The 19,475-nt window shown below is 42.9% G+C and overlaps 2 protein-coding genes across 11 annotated transcripts in view; one reads left to right on the top strand and one right to left on the bottom strand.

The window, feature by feature from the left end:
• Positions 1–19,475, bottom strand: part of LOC147997878 (disks large homolog 5-like) — a 91,444-nt gene that overhangs the window by 12,235 nt on the left and 59,734 nt on the right. For 4 of the 8 annotated variants that reach the window (XR_015647494.1, XM_087601458.1, XM_087601455.1 and 1 more), the window contains exons 2-3: positions 6,859–6,926; positions 6,137–6,203 (exon numbers count right to left, since the gene is read on the bottom strand). The exons of 1 other annotated variant lie outside the window; for it this stretch is intronic. Coding sequence is in view for 2 of the 7 variants with exons in the window: in XM_087601458.1 (XP_087457584.1) it covers positions 6,137–6,203 (67 nt within the window). In the remaining 5 variants the exon portion in view is untranslated. The remainder of the gene's footprint in view (positions 1–6,136; positions 6,204–6,858; positions 6,927–19,475) is intronic. 3 more of the 8 variants (XM_087601456.1, XM_087601459.1, XM_087601454.1) reach the window with 1 other exon arrangement.
• Positions 1–19,475, top strand: part of LOC134483246 (uncharacterized) — a 43,959-nt gene that overhangs the window by 23,659 nt on the left and 825 nt on the right. For 2 of the 3 annotated variants that reach the window (XM_087601450.1, XM_087601449.1), the window contains 3 exons: positions 17,514–17,673; positions 18,142–18,285; positions 18,919–19,085. In XM_087601450.1, the coding sequence (XP_087457576.1) occupies positions 17,567–17,673; positions 18,142–18,285; positions 18,919–19,085 (418 nt within the window). In that variant the 5' untranslated portion in view covers positions 17,514–17,566. Of the gene's footprint in view, positions 1–16,236; positions 16,490–17,513; positions 17,674–18,141; positions 18,286–18,918; positions 19,086–19,475 lie in introns of those variants that run through there. The other variant, XM_087601448.1, reaches the window with a different exon arrangement.

Below are 19,475 nucleotides of genomic sequence, written 5' to 3'. Positions count from 1 at the left end.
CCACCACTGCTGCTGCAGCCACCATGGAGAAGCCCTTGTTCCTGCTGCAGGGAGGAGAGTCTGGTGCCCACAAGATGGCTGAAGGGGAGCTGAGAGTGGACAGCTTCATCACCCGCCTGCTGGAGGCATGAGGGTATCGTCCGGGAAAAATTGTGCAGATGACTGAAGCAGAAGTCCGAGGGCTGTGTATCACGTCTCGTGAAATCTTTCTTAGCCAGCCAACAGCTGTGAACACAGGTTTCTTTTGGAGAGCAGGCCTGTGCAGGCCCAGAACCTAGGTGGGACAGTTCAAGCTACCCTTTTTCCATGGCCAATCTCAGATCATATTCAGAAAGTATTTCTTGGGCTAAAGAGATGGCTTAGTGGTTAAGAGCACTGACAGCTCTTCCAGAGGTCCTGAGTTCAAATCCCAGCAACCCCATGGTGGCTCACAACCATCTGTAATGAGATATGATGCCCTCTTCTGGTGTGTCTGAAGACAGTCACGGTGTACTTGTATATAATAAATAAATAAATAAATCTTAAAAAAAAAAAGAGAGAGTATTTCTTCCAGGTGATGGATTTCCAATTTATGGAATTGAACTAACTTACTGATGGTGGAAGTTACAGAGAGTTAAAGTACAGAAGGAATAATCCAGAATGTCCACCAACAGTTGCTGTCACACCAGGACTTTTAAAAGCTCAGCTGCTAGAGAAGCAATGTAGTCTTTGGTTATTCTCAAGCTTAGGTCTTCTAGTCATTATAAGCTGACCATGACACAAAAAGAGTCATCTATATCAAAATAGAGAATAGTAACTAGATTCACAACACACTATCACATTACTACTGTATTTGAGGTTCTCAGTTAATATCTAAGAACCTGGAAGAGGCCTGGGTCTTGCTACACATACTTATAATTTATGTCCCCATTGTCAGCTGAGATTCTTCATGCAGCCTGGGGTCAAGGAGGTCATCCCACAAAGCACAAAACACCCATCTCAGATAAACATGTATGGTTTATTGAATCCAAAACATCCATGAATTTCAGGACACAATTAAATGTTGAAACCTAAGGATAATAGATATAGAAGAGAATTAAGATTTCTAGTTCATAGATCCAGTAAACACCTTCAACAAATCATAGCAGCAAACTTTCATAAGGTAAAGAAAGAAAAGGCCATAAAGGTACAACAAGCCTACAGAACATCAAACTACTTGTACCAGAAAAATTCCTCCATTCACATAATAATTAAAACGCTAAATGCACAGATCAAGAAAGAACATTAAAAGGGGTAAGGTATAAATATCTAGTAACAAATAAATTCAGACATATCTGAATTACACCAGACTTCTCAACAGAGATTCTAAAAGTCAGAAAATCTTGGGCAGATGTAACGCAGACACAGGCTCCTATATCCAGCATAATCATCAATCACCATAAAAGGAGGAACCAGGATATTTCATGACAAAACCAAATTTAAAGAATTCTTTTCTGTAAGAAAGCACAACAGAGGCTAATAGGAGGAAAACTCCATGACAATGAACTAAACTATACCCAAGAAAAACCAAGAAATTAATCTTCTCTCAATAATTTAAAAAAAGAGAAGCACACAAACATAATTTCACATATAACCAGAAAAAGAAGAGAATGCAGCAAACATTGGCTTTAATATCTGAACAGATCTTCTTTCCCTAATCCCCAAGCTCCCAGGGGCCAAACTGCCAGCCAAACTGTATGCAAGGATGCTCTATGGTTCAAGGTGAGGCCTGTAGCCCCACCAAAGGCAGATCCTAGAGGTGTGAGGTGGGAATGGATATGTGTGGGTGGGGGAGCACTGTCACATAGGCAAAGCTGAGCAGAAATGGGATGTAAATTTGAAGAGGGGAGTCTGGAAAGCAGGACAACAGTTGAAATGTAAATAAATAAAATAACCAATTAATAAAAAATAGCCAAAAATAAAATAACAAGTAAAAAGGTAAATGAAAATTAAACCAAACCAACCAAACAAACAAACAAAAACCCCTGTAGTGGATTGGCCTAATGCTGCTTGTATTTTAATGCTAATTTGTGGAACTCAGGACTGGTTAACCCCAAATAACTGACCCTGTTCCCAGTTAACTGTGATTATAAAGAAGCCAACAGCCAACAGCTGCACAGCAGAGAGATGGGGGAGGGGAGTTTCTGAGGGCTTTGCTAGAGAGGATCATGAGGAGGGAAGAAGGAGGAAGAAGCTGCCATAGAATAAAGGAAGAACGTGTGTGATGGAGAGGAGAGAGGAAGAGGACAGCAGCCATGGTTAAGGGAGAGGAGAGCCTGGTCCTGAGGGCTGTCCCAGTGGAACAAAGAGCAGCCAAGATGCTACACAGCCAGTAAGAGTTGAGCGTTATTGTTTGGAAAGTAGATCTGATACCATGGAGGGCAGGCAACTGCACAGCTACTGGGCTGACTAATGCACACTAAAATAAATTTAACAAAATATGTATAACCAGTAAGACAGCTCTGTAGAGGATCCTAAAAGGAATACTTTAGTTTGAAGGGAAGGACAAAATACCAGAGAACACAGGGGATAAATTAATAATACTAGGAAAGTTAATCAAAGAAGACTGGGAAAACCACAAAAATTAACAAAATGACAAAATTTAATACATAGGTTTAAATAATAATTACATATCACTAAACTCAATATCTAGGGTGGTGGGGCATGAATTCTGCCATGGTCTGAACTCAGAAAGGTGGGGTTGGGAGAAACATGTCTGGTTAAATAGTCCATCCACATTGTGTCAATGTGATTTAATCTAAGGACAAAGAAGTGGAGCATCTCTCATGGCTTTCTTCTAACCCCTTGAAAGGATCACTGGGGTGTGGCCTCAGTACTTCATACTTCTTGCTGGGTCAGCGAAACTCAGGGAAGCTTGAGATTGTCATAGCACAGTATTAGGCTAGATATACTGAGTAGATGATACTAAGTTGTTCAGTTGGTGATACCCATTTGCATGTGTTCTTAATGTGGACCTAAGGAAAGAGAGATCAAGGTCCTTAGAATAGAAGGAACATTCCCAGTCCTTTTCTACCATTCCAGACTGAAAGGCTGGTAGGGAGAAAGTGGGAAATAATAAAGAATTAATAGATGATGCTTTGAATGAAGGGTTGGTTTCTGTGCTGGTTTTAGACAGGGTCTCACGTATCCATGTTGCCCTCTCCCTGGCTGGCCCGGTTCACTTTGAAGTCAGTGCTTCCATTTCCAATAGACAGTCTTACAAGAGGGGCCTCCGAGGTCTCTAGGACAGCATTAGCCATTGACAGTTGAGGTGTGCAACCCACAGCTATAGTTTTAGCCACTTTGTTCCATGTCTACCAGCTATTTCAGATTGTTGCTGTTCTATGCCTGACAATCAAGGACACAGAAAAATAACCTGATAGAGAGCAAGGACATGGTGATCACATCCTTGCCTCTGCTGTATGTTCTGGATGAGGTTTGTTAAAATTCCAATATTGCAAAAAGCTTTATATAGGGCCCATCACATTAAGGGTCACTGTGCACTGTTTCATCTAAAATGGCCTAATCAGAACTGACCGCCAGACAACACTTCCTGCGAAGTTCCTATGAGAAGCTTAAGTTTTTTGTGTTTTTTCTTCTTCCTTCCTTTCTTTCTTTCCTTCTTTCTTTCCTTCTTTCTTTCCTTCTTTCTTTCTCTCTTTATTTCTTTCTTTCTTTCGCTTTATAGGTTTAGAGGAATGTATTTTGGGCCACGGATCTGCCCCTAGTATCTTAGCTATGGATGTGATCAATCAGTGTTAGTGTGTGCATTCAATAAAATGTCCATTTTTGACTAAGGTAGATGCTTCTGTGTTTTGTGGGGTGACCCATTGTCAATGTCTAGTGAGTTGGGGCCCTGGGTATGGTCGCATACCCCAGGACACAGGGGGTGCAGAGCAAAGGCAGAAGAAACTGTACGCAGTTGCAAGCTTTATTAATCCTTATTAAGCTAAGAATATGCATTACTACAATTTTCATTGTGTCAAGATACCATAAGATCATTATTCCCAGGATACCAGGAACAATGAGGGAAGATTAAACAAAGAAAGACGAATAAACAAAAGCTTCTTCTAAAAATATTCATATAAAAATCACCTTTCTTATTATAATCAAAATATACTCACCATTACCAAGAGAGCTTTAGAACCACTTCCACAGAAACGGGACACAGCAGAACATAATTTAAGGCCAAGTGAGAAAAACATTTTCTTCTCCAGGGCGGCATTCCAGGCCCTACTTGAATCTGTCACCAGGCCTTTCTTGACCCTGCCTTGGAGCTGCATCTCTATGTCTTAACAATTCCTTCTTTTTTCTTTGTTTTAAAGTAACACTTTACATAACATAGCTAAAGGTCCTTGTAGTGGTTTAGTCAGGTAAAAATAAAGCAACATAATACATAATGTACATAAGATTATGGCAAAACTAGCTCCTCCCATGCTATGGAAAATCCTTTGAAGCCAAGCCTTGGGATCTAATCCTGTCAATTGATTAGCCAATAATTTCGCTATTTCCATAGGGGTAGTATCTTCTAGCTGTTTACCAAAAGACATTCGAACATCATATTTCAAGGCATTAATTACTTTTGAAGCACTTTCAATACACTCTAAATAGGCTTGAATTAACTTCCAATCATGTTCTGTGTCATTATCCATATATTTACTAACAGAAAAGTAGTAGGATTTCATCATGATAAGCATTATAAGCCCGATAACTGGCATTGGCCGCAGCAGAAGAAACCATGAGTAAAACACACATTGCTAAGAATAAGTGCTCAGCAGTAAAGGACTTTCCTGAAGGGGACAAAATTATTCCTTTCAGTGCTTAATCGCTTCACCTTACCCCATATAGGTAATAGGGTTGTCACTACACGGATCCTTATCCATTGTTGTTTGTGGACACTAAGAGGAGCCAGGGCCTCAGTAATGGAGGACACCTCCTCATCTCCTGAGAACATCCATCAGGAGAAAATGTAGCTGGTTTAACTGGATTCCTTTGAGGGTAGGGAGCAGTTCTTATTATTCTGTGCTTGGATCCATCTCCCAGGTAACCAGAATAGTCTCCCATCCTGTAATGAGACAAAACCCTCTCCCCTATATACAATGATGTCCCTTCCTGCCATTCAGCATCCCGGGCAATTTTTATCCATACTGTCTGTTCCATGCCTTCTGGGGGGAAGTTCAACAAAGTGTCTATCGGCTCTTGATATAACTTCACCTTGTGGTAAATTAAGAAAATTAATAACGTATAATGCTTGTGCCAATATAGCTCTGGGACTGGTCTGCAAACTCCTTCAGGTTGCATAAGGCCATCTCTTTTCCCCCTTTTTAATTTTATAATTTGTCATTTCAGGGTATGGTGAATTCTTTCAACAAAAGCTTGTCCTTGTGTATTGTGTTCTGTACCAGTAATATGTACAATATGATATCGTTGACAAAATTGTTTATATTGATAAGAAATATATGTTGGTCCATTATCAATTTTAATTTTAGAGGGCAGTCCCATAACAGCAAAAGTTTCCAATAGATGCTGTATAACATGAGCAGTGCGTACTCCTGGCAATGGTGTAGCCCACACAAATTTTGAAAAATTATCTATGCTTACATCTATATGTGAAAGGCGACCAAACTCAGAAATATGGGTTCCATCCATCTGCCACGATGTATTAAGTTGCATCCTTCTGGGATTAATTTGAGATGGAACACATTTTATACGTGAAGACTGACACATAGGACAATTAGCAATAATTTGTTTGGCTTGAGAATAGGGAAGCTTATATTTAATATGTAAATATCCTGTATTGGCATGATTATGACTGTGTTCTTCTGGGGTAGCAAATGCCACTAATTGATCTACCATAGGATTGCCAAGTGTTAAAGATTCTGGAAATTTTGAATGTGATCTAGTATGTGTAATGAATATTCTAGAGTTTCATAATAACAATAGTCCTTTAATATGTGAGAATAACATTTAATATATGCTTAGATGTAGAAACAACAGCAGTCGCAATATTCTGTACTACTCCTACAACATAAGCGGACTCAGCTATAATATTTTTACATCATGAGTAAAATCCTGGAATACATTAATTACCGCTAATAATTCATTTTGTTGTACTGACCCAAAAGAAGATTCTTGTCCCCAAAATTAATCTTTGGTCCAATAAGCCATCTTGGTGTTAGAGCCATCTGTAAACACAGTAAACGGTGATGGTAATGGATCAACAGAAATTAGTGTATTTATCAAACTTTTTTTTGTTTTTTAAAGCAATCCCACAATTTACTATGGGGAGGATGAAATTCAATATTTCCAGTGTAAGAAATCATGGCTAATTGAAAAACCTCAGACATCTGCATTAAATATTCCCCTTTATCTTTGCTTAATGGGAAAACAATAGCAGCACAATCATATCCCCACAGAGTAACAGGTCTTTGTATGCCTTGCTGAATAATTAAAGAAATTTGTTCCTCATTATTTGTTAATGTTTGGTTAAAGTTTTATTTAATATAAACCCATTCTAAAGGCAACACATCCTGAGCGAAAGCGCCTGTAGGATATTCAAGAGTATTTAAACATATAATTTAATAACTCTATCTGGATCAATACGTGCCAAATATGCATCTTTCCATTTTCAGAAAAGATACCCTTGCATGCCTTCATATAAGCATTAATATCCCCAGCCTCCTTTATAGGTAATAATGCTCTCCTGTACTCTTCATTAGCATTTTCAAAAGCAAGCATTTGCAGCAGTTGTCCTCCAGCTTCCTCTCCTACCATTGTTCTTTCCAATGTTAATTTTAATATACATAAAAACTTAATATATGGTTCATAGAAAGCTACTACCTTTTTCAACCAACCAGTATCATCCTTTATAATAAGTCGGTTGGGCCACACCTTGAATCGATGCTGGCCTAATTATAGGAAAAGAAAAGGCAGGTGAATTCGTCATTATCATCGTGTGAATCTAATGGTCAACATGCCATCCTCGGGAAACGACTTAGAAAAACCTGCTTCAGGCAATGGTGCAGAGGGCAAAACTTTTACTTACGTTTTGTCTTAATGAAGCTCTAGCTTCTTGTTCTGTATTCGTTATTACCCTGTCTGCATTCATGGCCTTGAACACAGTAAAAATTACAGCCCAAAGAGACCAGAAATTGGAATCTTTTTGCTCTGCCTGACAGCCTTTTTCACCTTAACTTTCACTTTGACCCAGATATCAGAATCCCTGGAACCCTCGTCAGGGAACCATGGAGTTTACTCTTGCTGTCTCTAAACACTTTTCTAAACCAGACTGATAGACATGAATTCCCTGCACTCTTAAAGATGCTTAAGCATAGCGAGATGAAGAGAAGATTTATCTTGTCCCATTTCCTTGTAATAAATTGTACTTACCTTATCTGACTGTCCAGACTTACCTTCAGGGACCCAGTTCCAGTGCCATAGGTCGACGTCTTGGGTGTTGGGAACCCTGCATTCCTTTCTGTGTTTCCCGATGCTCAGTGGCCATGACACTCCAGCATGCTTTGAAATGAACCAGTCCGCCGACACCACCACCACCACCACCACCACCACCACCACCACCACCACTACCACCAATTTGGTTTTGTAAATAAAGTTTTATTGACATCGCCATACTCAGCATTTACATCCTGTTCAGTGCTGCTTCTGGCTGCAGCTGCAGGGCTTAGGAGCCACAGAGCCCTGTAGGCTCCCAGAGCTGAGAGCATTGACCTTTGCCTTGTTTGTGAAAGAGGTGACTGACCCCTGTGCTCGAGGTGGCCTTTCCGTGCCCTTTAACCCATAGCATAGGTCTCTGTGCCATCCTGTCCCTTTGCTATGATGTGCACTTCCTGGTACATTTCCGTTAGCTCTTGACATTTCCAGAGCATTGGGTCTTGCAAATTGAATTTGCATGGCACCAGGAATAGACCTGATAGCAGGGTGTGGGACACTCCCTATGGGGAACCCTGCCCAGGGGCATAAGCTTACTTTTCCAGTCAACTCCCTGAACAGTGAGCCTTTGTGGGACAAGGTACTTCACGACATGACTTGACCTCTCTGCAGTGCACCCAATCCCTGCTTGGCTCAGATGTCCCCCAGAGAGGTTGTGTGAGTGTCCCCAGTAGAGGCAGCACTCTGTGTGGTGGCATTGACATGGCATCCAGGAAAGTCAAAACCAGAGGGACATGTCGGGCAGTTGGAAGCAGATGTCTGCATCCATGGAGAGAAGGATGGACTAGACACTCCTACAGGGGGTGAGCTGAGAAGCACTTCCTTGGCTTTTTCACAGCAGTGTAGGCTGCATGCCATGCTGTGTACCCATGCTGTGCTGAAGCCCCAGGCTTTGAGTCTCCCACAGCTGCTGTGTCCTGGGTCCAGGGTGGGATTAAGCAGACTTCAGCAGGAGAAAGGTGAAAACCCTGGTTGCAGGGTGGGGATGGCACAGTCATAACACTCCTGCACATGAGGCACCTGACTTAGAGCCGTATAGCAGCTGTGACAAACCAGCTCTGGTGACACTCATCTGCAATGCCAGGCCATGGGGGGTAGAGGCAGTAGGATCAGTTGTTTAATTATCCTTGGCTACAAGGCAAGTTCGAGGCCAGCCTGGGCAACTTTGTCTATGAAAATAAGACAAAACTAGGTCTTGACTCTGAGCATCACTGCCTGTACCTGGCATGGTTGCCCCACCCCAGGGAAGAAACCCCTCTGTCCAGAGGCCATAACTGCAGGAGACTCCCTGGCCAAGTGTCTATACAGCGCCCTGTTTGACTGGTCTGTGCTGAGGACCAACCACGCTCTCCTCAACAGGAAGGACATGGGAGAGGCTGTTTCTGTGAGGTCCCGGGCCCTGAGATGGCCAAGAATAAACCCTGTCCTTGGGAAAGCCATGGAGACTAGGAACCCAGGGGATCTCTGCAAACACCAGGGCTGGCAGAGAACTCTGATCCTCTACAGCAGCTGCTCTCAATCTGTGGGTTCTACATCAGAGCTCCTGCACACCAGACATTTACATTACAGTTCCTCACAGTAACAAAGTGACACTCATGAAGTAGCTCTCCAATAAGTTTATGTTGGGATGACAACGACATGAGGAACTGAAATAAAGAGTCACAGTGTTAGGAAGGGTAAGAACCGCCATTCTATAGGAACCCAGGCATCTGCACTCGGTGTCTGGAAGTGTGATAGGCTAGACTTCACCCTCAGCGATGCCAGCATGTGGGCACCAAGCCTAGGTTCCACCCCAATGCTTCCTGGATATGTGCAGGCCTGGTTCCATCAAGAAGTAACAAAGGAACCCTTGGCAAAAAAACACTGGGTACCAAACAGTTCAGGAAAACACACCCCTCTGCTGCAACTCCTCTCAGGAGGGCTAATCTTTCCAGGAGGCCCCGGCTATAACCAAACCTTGTCTCCCAGTGCTTGCCCATTGGTGTCTTGGCCATATTCAGATTTGAGGACTTTGAACAGAATAGCTTCCAGCAGATTTGCATCAATGAATCCAACAAGCAGTTGCAGTCCTACTTCACCCAGCGCATCTTCAAGCTGAGGCAGGTGAGAGTGGACACCTATTCCCCAGCCCAGCCCGGCCATCACCCTGAATGTCAGTGATGTCCCTCAGTATCAGCAGGATGGGGCCTGGGCACCGTAGGTTCCCCAGGACCTAAAGCTATGTCCTTGAACTAAGTGCCATGCTCAGCCCTTCCAGCCTCTTTCAACCCTTCTGGATGCTCAACTGCTCCTGCAGCAAGGCATCAGTGTGCACATTCTGTTATGTCATTTGTGTGTGTCTACAGGTGGTCAGAGCCTGTCCCCTCTGTTCCTTTCTTTTGCTGTATTTGCCTTTCTGAGGAGGCAGGACTCACAGGTATGGGAGGCAGCCACATGCATATTCTGCAGCCATGTCTGACTCCTCTGAGGCTCAGTCCCACTTACACACCTACCCTCCAACCTCCCCACTCCATGTCACCCCTGGAGCTCTGTAGACCTTCCTGCTTTCTGTCTTTATATAACTGGTGACACTGCAGCCCTCAGTGGTGTCATACAGTGTTAGTTTGTCTTTGCACTGCCTGGAGGTCTGACTTAGGAGAATGGCTACCATTCTCATTCCTGTTCAAGGGTCAGAATCTGAATCCTATGTAAGGCTGAATAATATTCCAGCACATGGCTGTGCCATGTTGAATTTACACAGTCACCTATGGATCTTATATTTTGGCTTGTAAACACACACATATAAGACTCAAGTGACACCCAAGTGGAGAATTGCTGGAGTCCTCCATGGCTTTCTGAACCGTCTGAGAGACCATCCTGTCCACAGTGTATAGGGCACCATCTACTCATAGCTCACACAGCATGAGAAGATTAGGGAGGGTTAACCTGGCTTCTCTGTCTCCTACTTTCTGCCACACTAGCCCTAGCATCTTTCTGTATTGCAGTGAATGTTTAGAACCCAGGAGGATGGCAGCTTCCTTGCTCAAATATAGCAAGTTCCTCCTTGCCTGCTTTGAGACTGAGTCTCATGCAGCCCAGGCTGGCTTTGATCTCACCATTAGTTACGATGGCCATGAACTCCTGGTTCTCATGCCTCAGATGTCTCTGAGTGCTGGGTGACAGGTATGCACCACTCTTAAGTCCTGCCACTGGGACAAGAGTGAGCAGAGCCAGCTCTGAAGCACACACTTTGCTGGTGTCAGTGATGACTGACTTATGATCCTTTCTTCCATGCCCATGGCCCTTCTCCTTGGTGCATGCCATCCTTCCTCCCTGTGACTCATGGGGGACACCAAGCCCGAGGATGTCAGGAAGAAGTTTACTTACTTCACTGGGTTGGAGGCTGTTAGGTTCCTGCGTCAGTAGGTGAGATTCAAGCTAGAAGGTTTGTGGCATGAGAAACTGGAACAGAACTGGAATGGCAGGAACAATCGTCGCCTGGCTCTGAGAAGACCAGGTGGGCAGAAACTCATCGTTGGGCAGGTAGTGAGCTCAAGACCAGGCTGGGCATTGCTCAGCGTATGTGAACAGGTGTGCTTACATGGACATGTGTTTCCCCCACATGGTCACCACTTATCCAGGCACGGTGAATACTCCAAGGAGCTTTTTATGTTTTAACATTGTGTGTGTTTGTGTGTCCATACATACATATACACACATACATTCGTACATATACACGAATACACGTACATGAAAACACATGCCTATACATGACTATACACATTCATGCTCACACACAGATACATACACACCTACATGCATACACACATACACACACACATACACACACATACACACATACACACATACATGCATACACACATACACATATACATACACACATATACACACATACAATACATATACACACATACAAATACACCTATACACACATATAGACAGACATATACACACATATACATATACACGTATACACATACATGCATACACACATTCATATCCACACATACATACAGACATATACATATATACTCACATACATGTAAGCGCATGAGTGGAAGCCAGAGGACAGCTTGGCCCTTGGTTCTCTCCCTTTTACCACGTGGGTCCTGGGGATTGAGTCAAGCTCATCAGACTTGACAGCAAGCCCCTTTAACTGTAGAGCCCTCTTGTTGGCTGCCAGTCACCTTTTTCCACAAATTCTATCCATGGTGGAATGTTTACAGTTGTTATTCTCATGATTCCTTCAGCAATAGCGCAGACATCATTTACACTGCATTAGGAGTTATAATTCATGTAGATGTCAGGAGAGCTGGAGGCGTGGATCAAGAAGAGAGCCCACTTTCAATGTCATTATGTGGTATTGCCTTAGGCCCTTTTATACACTCCCCTGGCTTTGTCTGAGTATATGTTTGAGGTCTCTCTATGACTGTGCAAAGAAGTAAGAGCTAGGGCTGGGCCACAAAATAGGAAAGTACTTGTTCATCCAAAAACAAAAACAAAAAACAAACAAACAAACAAACAAAAAATAATTAATAATTAAATATTGGTGCTAGTACTGAACTACACAGCCAGAAGGTATTTTTCTAAGTAAATAACACAATATTGGGGATGACAATATGATCAAATATCCTACAACATAAGTTTGCAATATTACCTACATTCTATAAATCAAGTCTGACCACCGTTTTGGTTGTTTCCAATCATGTCTGAGTGCATCATCTCGGGAATCCCAAGGAAAATCAGAAATGGGTTCTTGAAGCTGTTGCACAGGGCCAGTATAGACCTAAATACCACAGAGGAAACCTTGATTCTTATCACAAGGGATCATTCACCATCCCTCCTGTCACATAACTTATGACAAGACGTCAACTTTCCTAAACTTAGCCTTTTTCCCAAGTGCTGCAGAAGGGAAGATCTGGTGTCAAGGGGTCTGGATTCAAACCACAGGACACTGAATTCATTTAAATAGTTGTAGTTCATTGAATGCACACACCAATACATTTCAACCAGAGCAACAGCTCACAACTGTGTACTGGACATTGCTAGGCCCCGCTCATTGCAAAATCCACATGGGCTCATGCACAAGTGTTGCAAATGCTCCAGTCTATGGGCCCTGACTGAGGCCATTTTACACATAATTGTTCCAATTTTCCTTGAATCTATTGGGTCCTATGTGAAGAATATACTTGGGGAACTTGTTAAGATTAACAAACCTCATAACATACAGAACATAACAGGGTATGTGACCAGCACCACACAGTTCAACGTCAGAGTTTTTTGTTCTTTGTTAGTGTTTTTCTTGGCATCCATGATGTGGAGAAGTATTACAGAACAATAGGAAAGAGCTGGCTGCTGTGTAACAAATTCACTGCTATTAAGGTAGGTATGGGGGCAAGACCTCAGCAGTAGCCCTTAAGATGGGAAGGAGGTTCCTCAGAAAATTGGACATTGAACTGCCTGAGGATCCAGCTATACCTCTCTTGGGCATATACCCAAAAGATGCCTCAACATATAAAAGAGACACATGCTCCACTATGTTCATCGCAGCCTTATTTATAATAGCCAGAAACTGGAAAGAACCCAGATGCCCTTCAACAGAGGAATGGATACAGAAAATGTGGTACATGTACACAATGGAATATTACTCAGCTATCAAAAACAACGAGTTTATGAAATTCGTAGGCAAATGGTTGGAACTGGAAAATATCATCCTGAGTGAGCTAACCCAATCACAGAAAGACATACGTGGTATGCACTCATTGATAAGTGACTATTAGCCCAAATGCTTGAATTACCCTAGATCCCTAGAACAAACGAAACTCAAGACGGATGATCAAAATGTGAATGCTTCACTCCTTCTTTAAATGAGGAAAAAAAATACCCTTGGCAGGGAAGGGAGAGGCAAAGATTAAAACAGAGACTGAAGGAACACCCATTCAGAGCCTGCCCCACATGTGGCCCATACACATAGAGCCACCAAATTAGACAAGATGGATGAAGCAAAGAAGTACAGACCGACAGGAGCCGGATGTAGATTGCTCCTGAGAGACACAGTCAGAATACAGCAAATACAGAGGCGAATGCCAGCAGCAAACCACTGAACTGAGAATAGGACCCCCGTTGAAGGAATCAGAGAAAGAACTGGAAGAGCTTGAAGGGGCTCGAGACCCCATATGTACAACAATGCCAAGCAACCAGAGCTTCCAGGGACTAAGCCACTACCTAAAGACTATACATGGACTGACCCTGGACTCTGACCCCATAGGTAGCAATGAATATCCTAGTAAGAGCACCAGTGGAAGGGGAAGCCCTGGGTCCTGCTAAAACTGAACCCCCAGTGAACTAGACTATGGGGGGAGGGCGGCAATGGGGGGAGGGTTGGGAGGGGAACACCCATAAGGAAGGGGAGGGGGGAGGGGGGTGTTTGCCCGGAAACCGGGAAAGGGAATAACACTTGAAATGTATATAAGAAGTACTCAAGTTAATAAAAAAAAAATAAAAAAATAAAAAAAAAATAAAAAAAAAAGATGGGAAGGAGATGATGTGTTTGATAACTGAAAGGAGCTGCCTCAGCTGTGTTTCTCTGCCTGCTCAGTGCCCATTCAACATCACTCTGTCCCTGAAGAGGAACTCAAGGTCTGCCCCCTGCTGCCTGTGAGCCAGGAAGAGGCACAGAAAGGCAAGGCCACAGCACTGGTTTCCAATTAATCAGTAATGCTGGATTTCCAATAATGTACTTGTATACACAAATACAGTGTGGTAAGTTGCAATAGATACTAATCATTTCTCATATAGGGCAGCAGTTGATTGACTACAACTAATTCTATTAAAAAAAAGAAACCTGGCTCTTGTAGAAATATACACAGAAATATCTAGGATGGTGGGGAATGAATTCTGCCATGGACTGAACTCGTGGAAGTGGGGTTGGGAGAAAGATGCATGGTTAAATAGCCCACCAGGTTCACATTGTGTCAACTTGATTTAATCTAAGGACAAAGAAGTGGAGTATCTCTGATGGCTTTCTTCTAGTCCCTTTAAAGCATCACTGGGGTTTGAACTCAGAACTTCACACTTCTTGATGGGGCAACTACACTCAAGGAAGCTTAAGACTGTCATAGGCACAGTATTATGCTATATATACAGAGTAGATAATACTAAGATGTTCAGATGGTGATGTCCATTTGTATGCACTCTTAATGTGGACCTAAAAAAAGAGAGATCAAGGTCCGTAGAATAGAAAGATCAGTTCCCGTTGTTTTCTACCATTCCAAACAGAATGACTGGTAGGGAGAGAATGGTAAATAATCGAGAATTCGTAGATGATGCTTTGAATGAAGTGTGGATTTCTGTGCTGGTTTAAAACAGGGTCTCAAGTATCACATGTTGCCCTCTACCTGGCTGGCCAGGATCACTTTGAGCTCAGATAAACCTCCTTTCACTTTGCAATAAATAGGCTTATAAGAGTGGCCTCCAAGGACTGTGCAGACAGCATTAGCCTTTCACAGTTGAGGTGTGTAGCCCACAACTATAGTTTTAGCCATGTTTTTCCATGTCTACCAGCTATTTCAGATTGTTGCTGTTATATGGCTGACAATCAAGGATGCAGAAAAATAACCTGATGCAGAGTAAGGACATGGTGATCACATGGTGATCTCATGGTGCCTCTTCCGTACGTTCTGGATGAGGTTTGTTAAAATTCCAATATTGCAGAAAGCTTTATATAGGGCCCATCACAATAAGGGTCACTATGCACTGTTCTATCTAAAATGGTCTAATCAGAACTGACTACCATATAACACTTCCTGCAATCCTCATATGAGAAGCTTGAGCTTTTGGTTTTGACTTTTTCTTTTCTCGTTCTTTCTTATTTTTTGCTATATAAGTTGAGACAAAGATAGTTAAGGCCATGAATTTGCCCCCAAAATTTGAACTATGTATGTGATCAATCAATGTTAGTGTGTGCATTCTATAAAGTATTCATTTTTTACTATGATAGATGCTTTTGGGTTTGGTGTGGTGGCCATTTCCCAGTGTACAGGTGCAGGGACCTTGCTCTATCCACTTAATGATGTTTATAGCCTCATTTTAGACGTTTCTGTGCACCCCCTATATCTCTTGACTATTTTATTTTTCTGATAGAAGCTCGTGGTATATCTTACTCAGTCCTGTGAGCAGTGCTACTTTGTCGACATTGGTGCAGAGAGGAGAACCCCACCACCAGCATGAGGTTCCCTTCACTGGTGGCTCCAATATTGCATTTTCCTCTGCCAACAGGTCTCCACACATTTCCTAGCACCTTAAAGACTTCAACTCTTTCTCCTAAGGAATTTTCTGGCAATTGTCGATTGCTAAGCACATGACTTCATGAGTGTTCCCCTAATACACACCCATGTTGTAACCTACCATGCAGACTATTTCTTGATGTGATATAAAGCACCCGTACAGAATGAGACAGGAGAACTTTTGACTGCATATTCAAGCTGGTATGAAATCTCAGGAAGTTTTAATGGCTGACATTGGTGAATGAGGACAATTTGAGTCAGGATGAGACATTTTTTGGGAAGATTTGAAAGGAAACATTCATTTAGATGCATAGGAATTACTAAGGTTTTTATAATCAAGCCTTGAGGAAAATTTGGCTTTGGAAGCAGGAGGTGCTCAGTGGCTCTGCCCCAGGAAAGTCTCCTGGAAAGGGCACCTCTGCTTATGCTCAGTACAGGGAGAACATTAGCAGGGAGGCAAAGTCTGCTCCCCATGACATCAGCTGTCCCTTCTTGGACATTCTATTGTCTCCTAGAGAGTTCTGGCATCCTCTGTGATGTCACCAGTGTTGTAGTGACAACCAGTGCCCTAGTTTCTCTCAGTCTGAGTCTGGCGGTTATAAGCTAAGACATGTTTTCCCGTCTTCGCAAGCGTTTTGGGAGGGGGAATGTCGATTGTGGAGAGACTAGAGTGAAGGAGTCTGGCCTTTCGTCTCAAAGTAATGATGGACAAAGACAGCACTTCTGGGGAATGTGGAGTAAGTTCTGGGCAGTGTATTTTGAGCTTCCTGCCAGGGTGGCTGCAGGTTTAAGCTGACCTTTCTAGCAATGGGCCACAGCAACTGGAGCATTTGAAAAGGAATTGAATTTCCACGAATATCACAATTCCTGAAAGTCAGGATTTCAGAACTTTAGTTTCCCCATCCCCACTGGGAGGATATGGTAAGGCTATTATACTGTGAACTTCTGGTCCTTACTTTTCAGTTCATTTGTTCTGTTACATTGATATAATAACACCATCAGTGGTCATGGAGGGTCCACCTTTTCTGAGTTTAGACAGGGCAGCAATGTATTTTACTTTCATTGCTTCTTTAAATACAGTGGGTATCTGACAGTAGTAACAGGGAGAGATTGTGCTCCAGGCAATAACCTTATGTTCTTAGACCTCTGATTTCTTCTAACTGGCAGGGTCATCGTTTGCTTTATACATTAGAGGTTGTATGTTACAAACTTTTTTCTACAATACCAAAACTATTTGGAACGTGTAGACCAAGATTCAGCCTGCAACCTATTCGCACTTCTGGGGCATTTGGTATTTCACATAGGGACACTGATAAGTCTATTGAACATATCCTCCCTTGGAAATGCATTTTAAATCCAAAGTTGTTGCCTTAGAGTATCAGGGTAGGACATCTGAGTGTCTCCAATCACTCAAGTTTAGTGGATGGTGAATTTATCATCTGAGTTCTGAAGCCACAGGGGTGAGGGTCCTGAAACCAAGCTGTACCCTGTTCAGCTGACAATAATCCTGGAGAAGCCATCTCCATGGTACATGTAAGCACGTGATGTCCGGAATAGGGAACACCTGGCTGCTTACATCTCTTGGTCTCTATAGAGTAGTGGGAGAACTGAGATCCACTGAGGAGGCCTCTTAAGCATAGACCAATCACCTAGCAGTGACACTGGGTTCCTGGCTTGTTCTCTTGTTTAGGCCTCACTGAGGTCTATGAACACTCTATGCATTCTCCCCATGCAGGTTCACTTGTGTTCTTCTACCTACAGACGCTGGGAGAGAAACATCATCCCCTGGCACTGACCTAAGCAAGAATCAGGCCATGAAGGAAAAGGAGAGGCTGATTAAAGAGCTGCAGCTCATTACCGAGGAGAGAAATGACCTGAGAGATCGCCTGAGGTTTCTGACAGAGAGATCCATGAAGAACAGGTATGAATCGCTCCAAATGCTCTTGTTTCATTCCTGGGTCTGCAAGGTCACCTTTTTCTTATCCTGTTAAGGTTTTGGGTTCTAGAAAGCTGTGCCTCCCTAACCACCCTGTGCTAAACCTCACCTCCCATATAGTGGAGATTCAGAACCTGACCCTTCCTGAGGAGTGAGATTGAAAATGGACTCATCTGCTTCCATTTATTTAAAAGCAGAACTTGTGGTCTGAATGAAGAATTCAGGGATAAATTCAGGGAGAGTGAGTTCCCAGTGTGCATTTGCAAAGCCCTTGACAGCTGGTGGCTTTGCAAGATTGTAATTGCAGTGAGTTTATGGTGAGTCTCTGTACTTGCTAGGCAGGGGACTGAGTGCTGGAAGATCCAGGCAGCAGCCTGGGGTAATATAGGACCCACCCCGAGTTCATATATTCCTAAATGCCGATGTTCATTGTATTCTATCATTTGGGGCCAGGCCAAACTTCAGGCCAAATCCATATTATGAAGACCTGGAGAGAATGGAGGAGGCGGTCATGTCAATTCTGCACAACTTAGAGATGGAGAACACTGAGGTCCATGAGAACAACCATAAGCTGAAGAAGGAGATTACCTTCTCTAGGTAAGTCCTGGTCAGATAGGCTATCACTTGTGGAATGGCCATTTCTGACTTTCTTTGTTCTGGATTGGACGGTCTTCAGCTCTGGTTCTATCTCTTGTGCTATTTACCCATCAGTCTTCCAGGGTCATTAGGACTCAGTTTTCAGTTCCATAAAAGACTGTTCCTCATCCCAGGATTGTCTAGGCATCTTCAGAAGGCTCTAGAGAGAACAGTACTGATTGAAGTCAGCAGAAGGTTATTAGGCTGCCCTGGAACTATGGTGTCACACCAGGTTTTACAAAACTCAGTGGGTGGACCACATGGTTAGCATGACCTTCTCTTGGTTCTACTGACCTCCTTTGAAGGTGTTGGCCCACTACTAATTGATGTTGGCCCCATGCATTGGGCTTTCATGGATAGTTGTAGATCCATGTTCTTTCTCAGAGGTGTGGACACTAAATGGTGTCAGGCCAAGCAAACAATTTATTCTTCCCCGAATTAACTCTTTATGGTTTGTGCAGCAGCCTTATATGTATCAAGATGCATTTTATTAAGTCTTCATGGGTATCTGGGACCTGGTAGAGTTAGTGGGACTTGGGAGTAGGAATGGGAGAAAGGGCCAGCATGATCTTACTATGCAGACTGTATTTCCAGAAACCTGCTCAGCCAGCTCCTGATGGAGAACACATGTAGGAAGAAGTTGGTCCCACTGAAGCAGGAGAACAAGGAGGGACATCTTGAGTGTGCACTGAACCAGAAATATTTGGTTGACTTCAACAAGAAAGATAAAGACCATCAACGGCCAGAACCAGCATTATCAGGTAGGGACGAGCAGATGTGTTAGCTTAACAATATCTGATAAAATTTGCCAATTTGATACATCTTTGCTTCTCTTACCACCTTTCTAATTTACACTCACAACCAGCCAACCACCTCATGTAATGGAATTGTTCATTGCTCTGCCTATGCACAAGTATTCTAGGAAGTTAACCACTTTTCAGAAACTGAATTATTGTGCAAGCATATTTTGCTGCTCTTTTTGAAGCTGCAGTCTAGTATGGTGACAGATGAATAACATATCTCATTATTGCATATCCATGTGATAGATTGGATCCTATGTAGAGTTTTGAACAATTTCTTGGTTCTTGAACAATTGACACTCTGTGGTCATGTGACCTCTTGTGTAGGAAGCACCTTTGGGATAAGAACCA

The sequence above is a fragment of the Rattus norvegicus genome, unplaced genomic scaffold (assembly GCF_021556685.1).
Source record: "Rattus norvegicus strain SHRSP/BbbUtx unplaced genomic scaffold, alternate assembly SHRSP_T2T haplotype2-0000026, whole genome shotgun sequence".
Lineage (NCBI taxonomy): Eukaryota > Metazoa > Chordata > Mammalia > Rodentia > Muridae > Rattus > Rattus norvegicus.
This window is presented reverse-complemented; position numbering and strand designations above follow the sequence as displayed.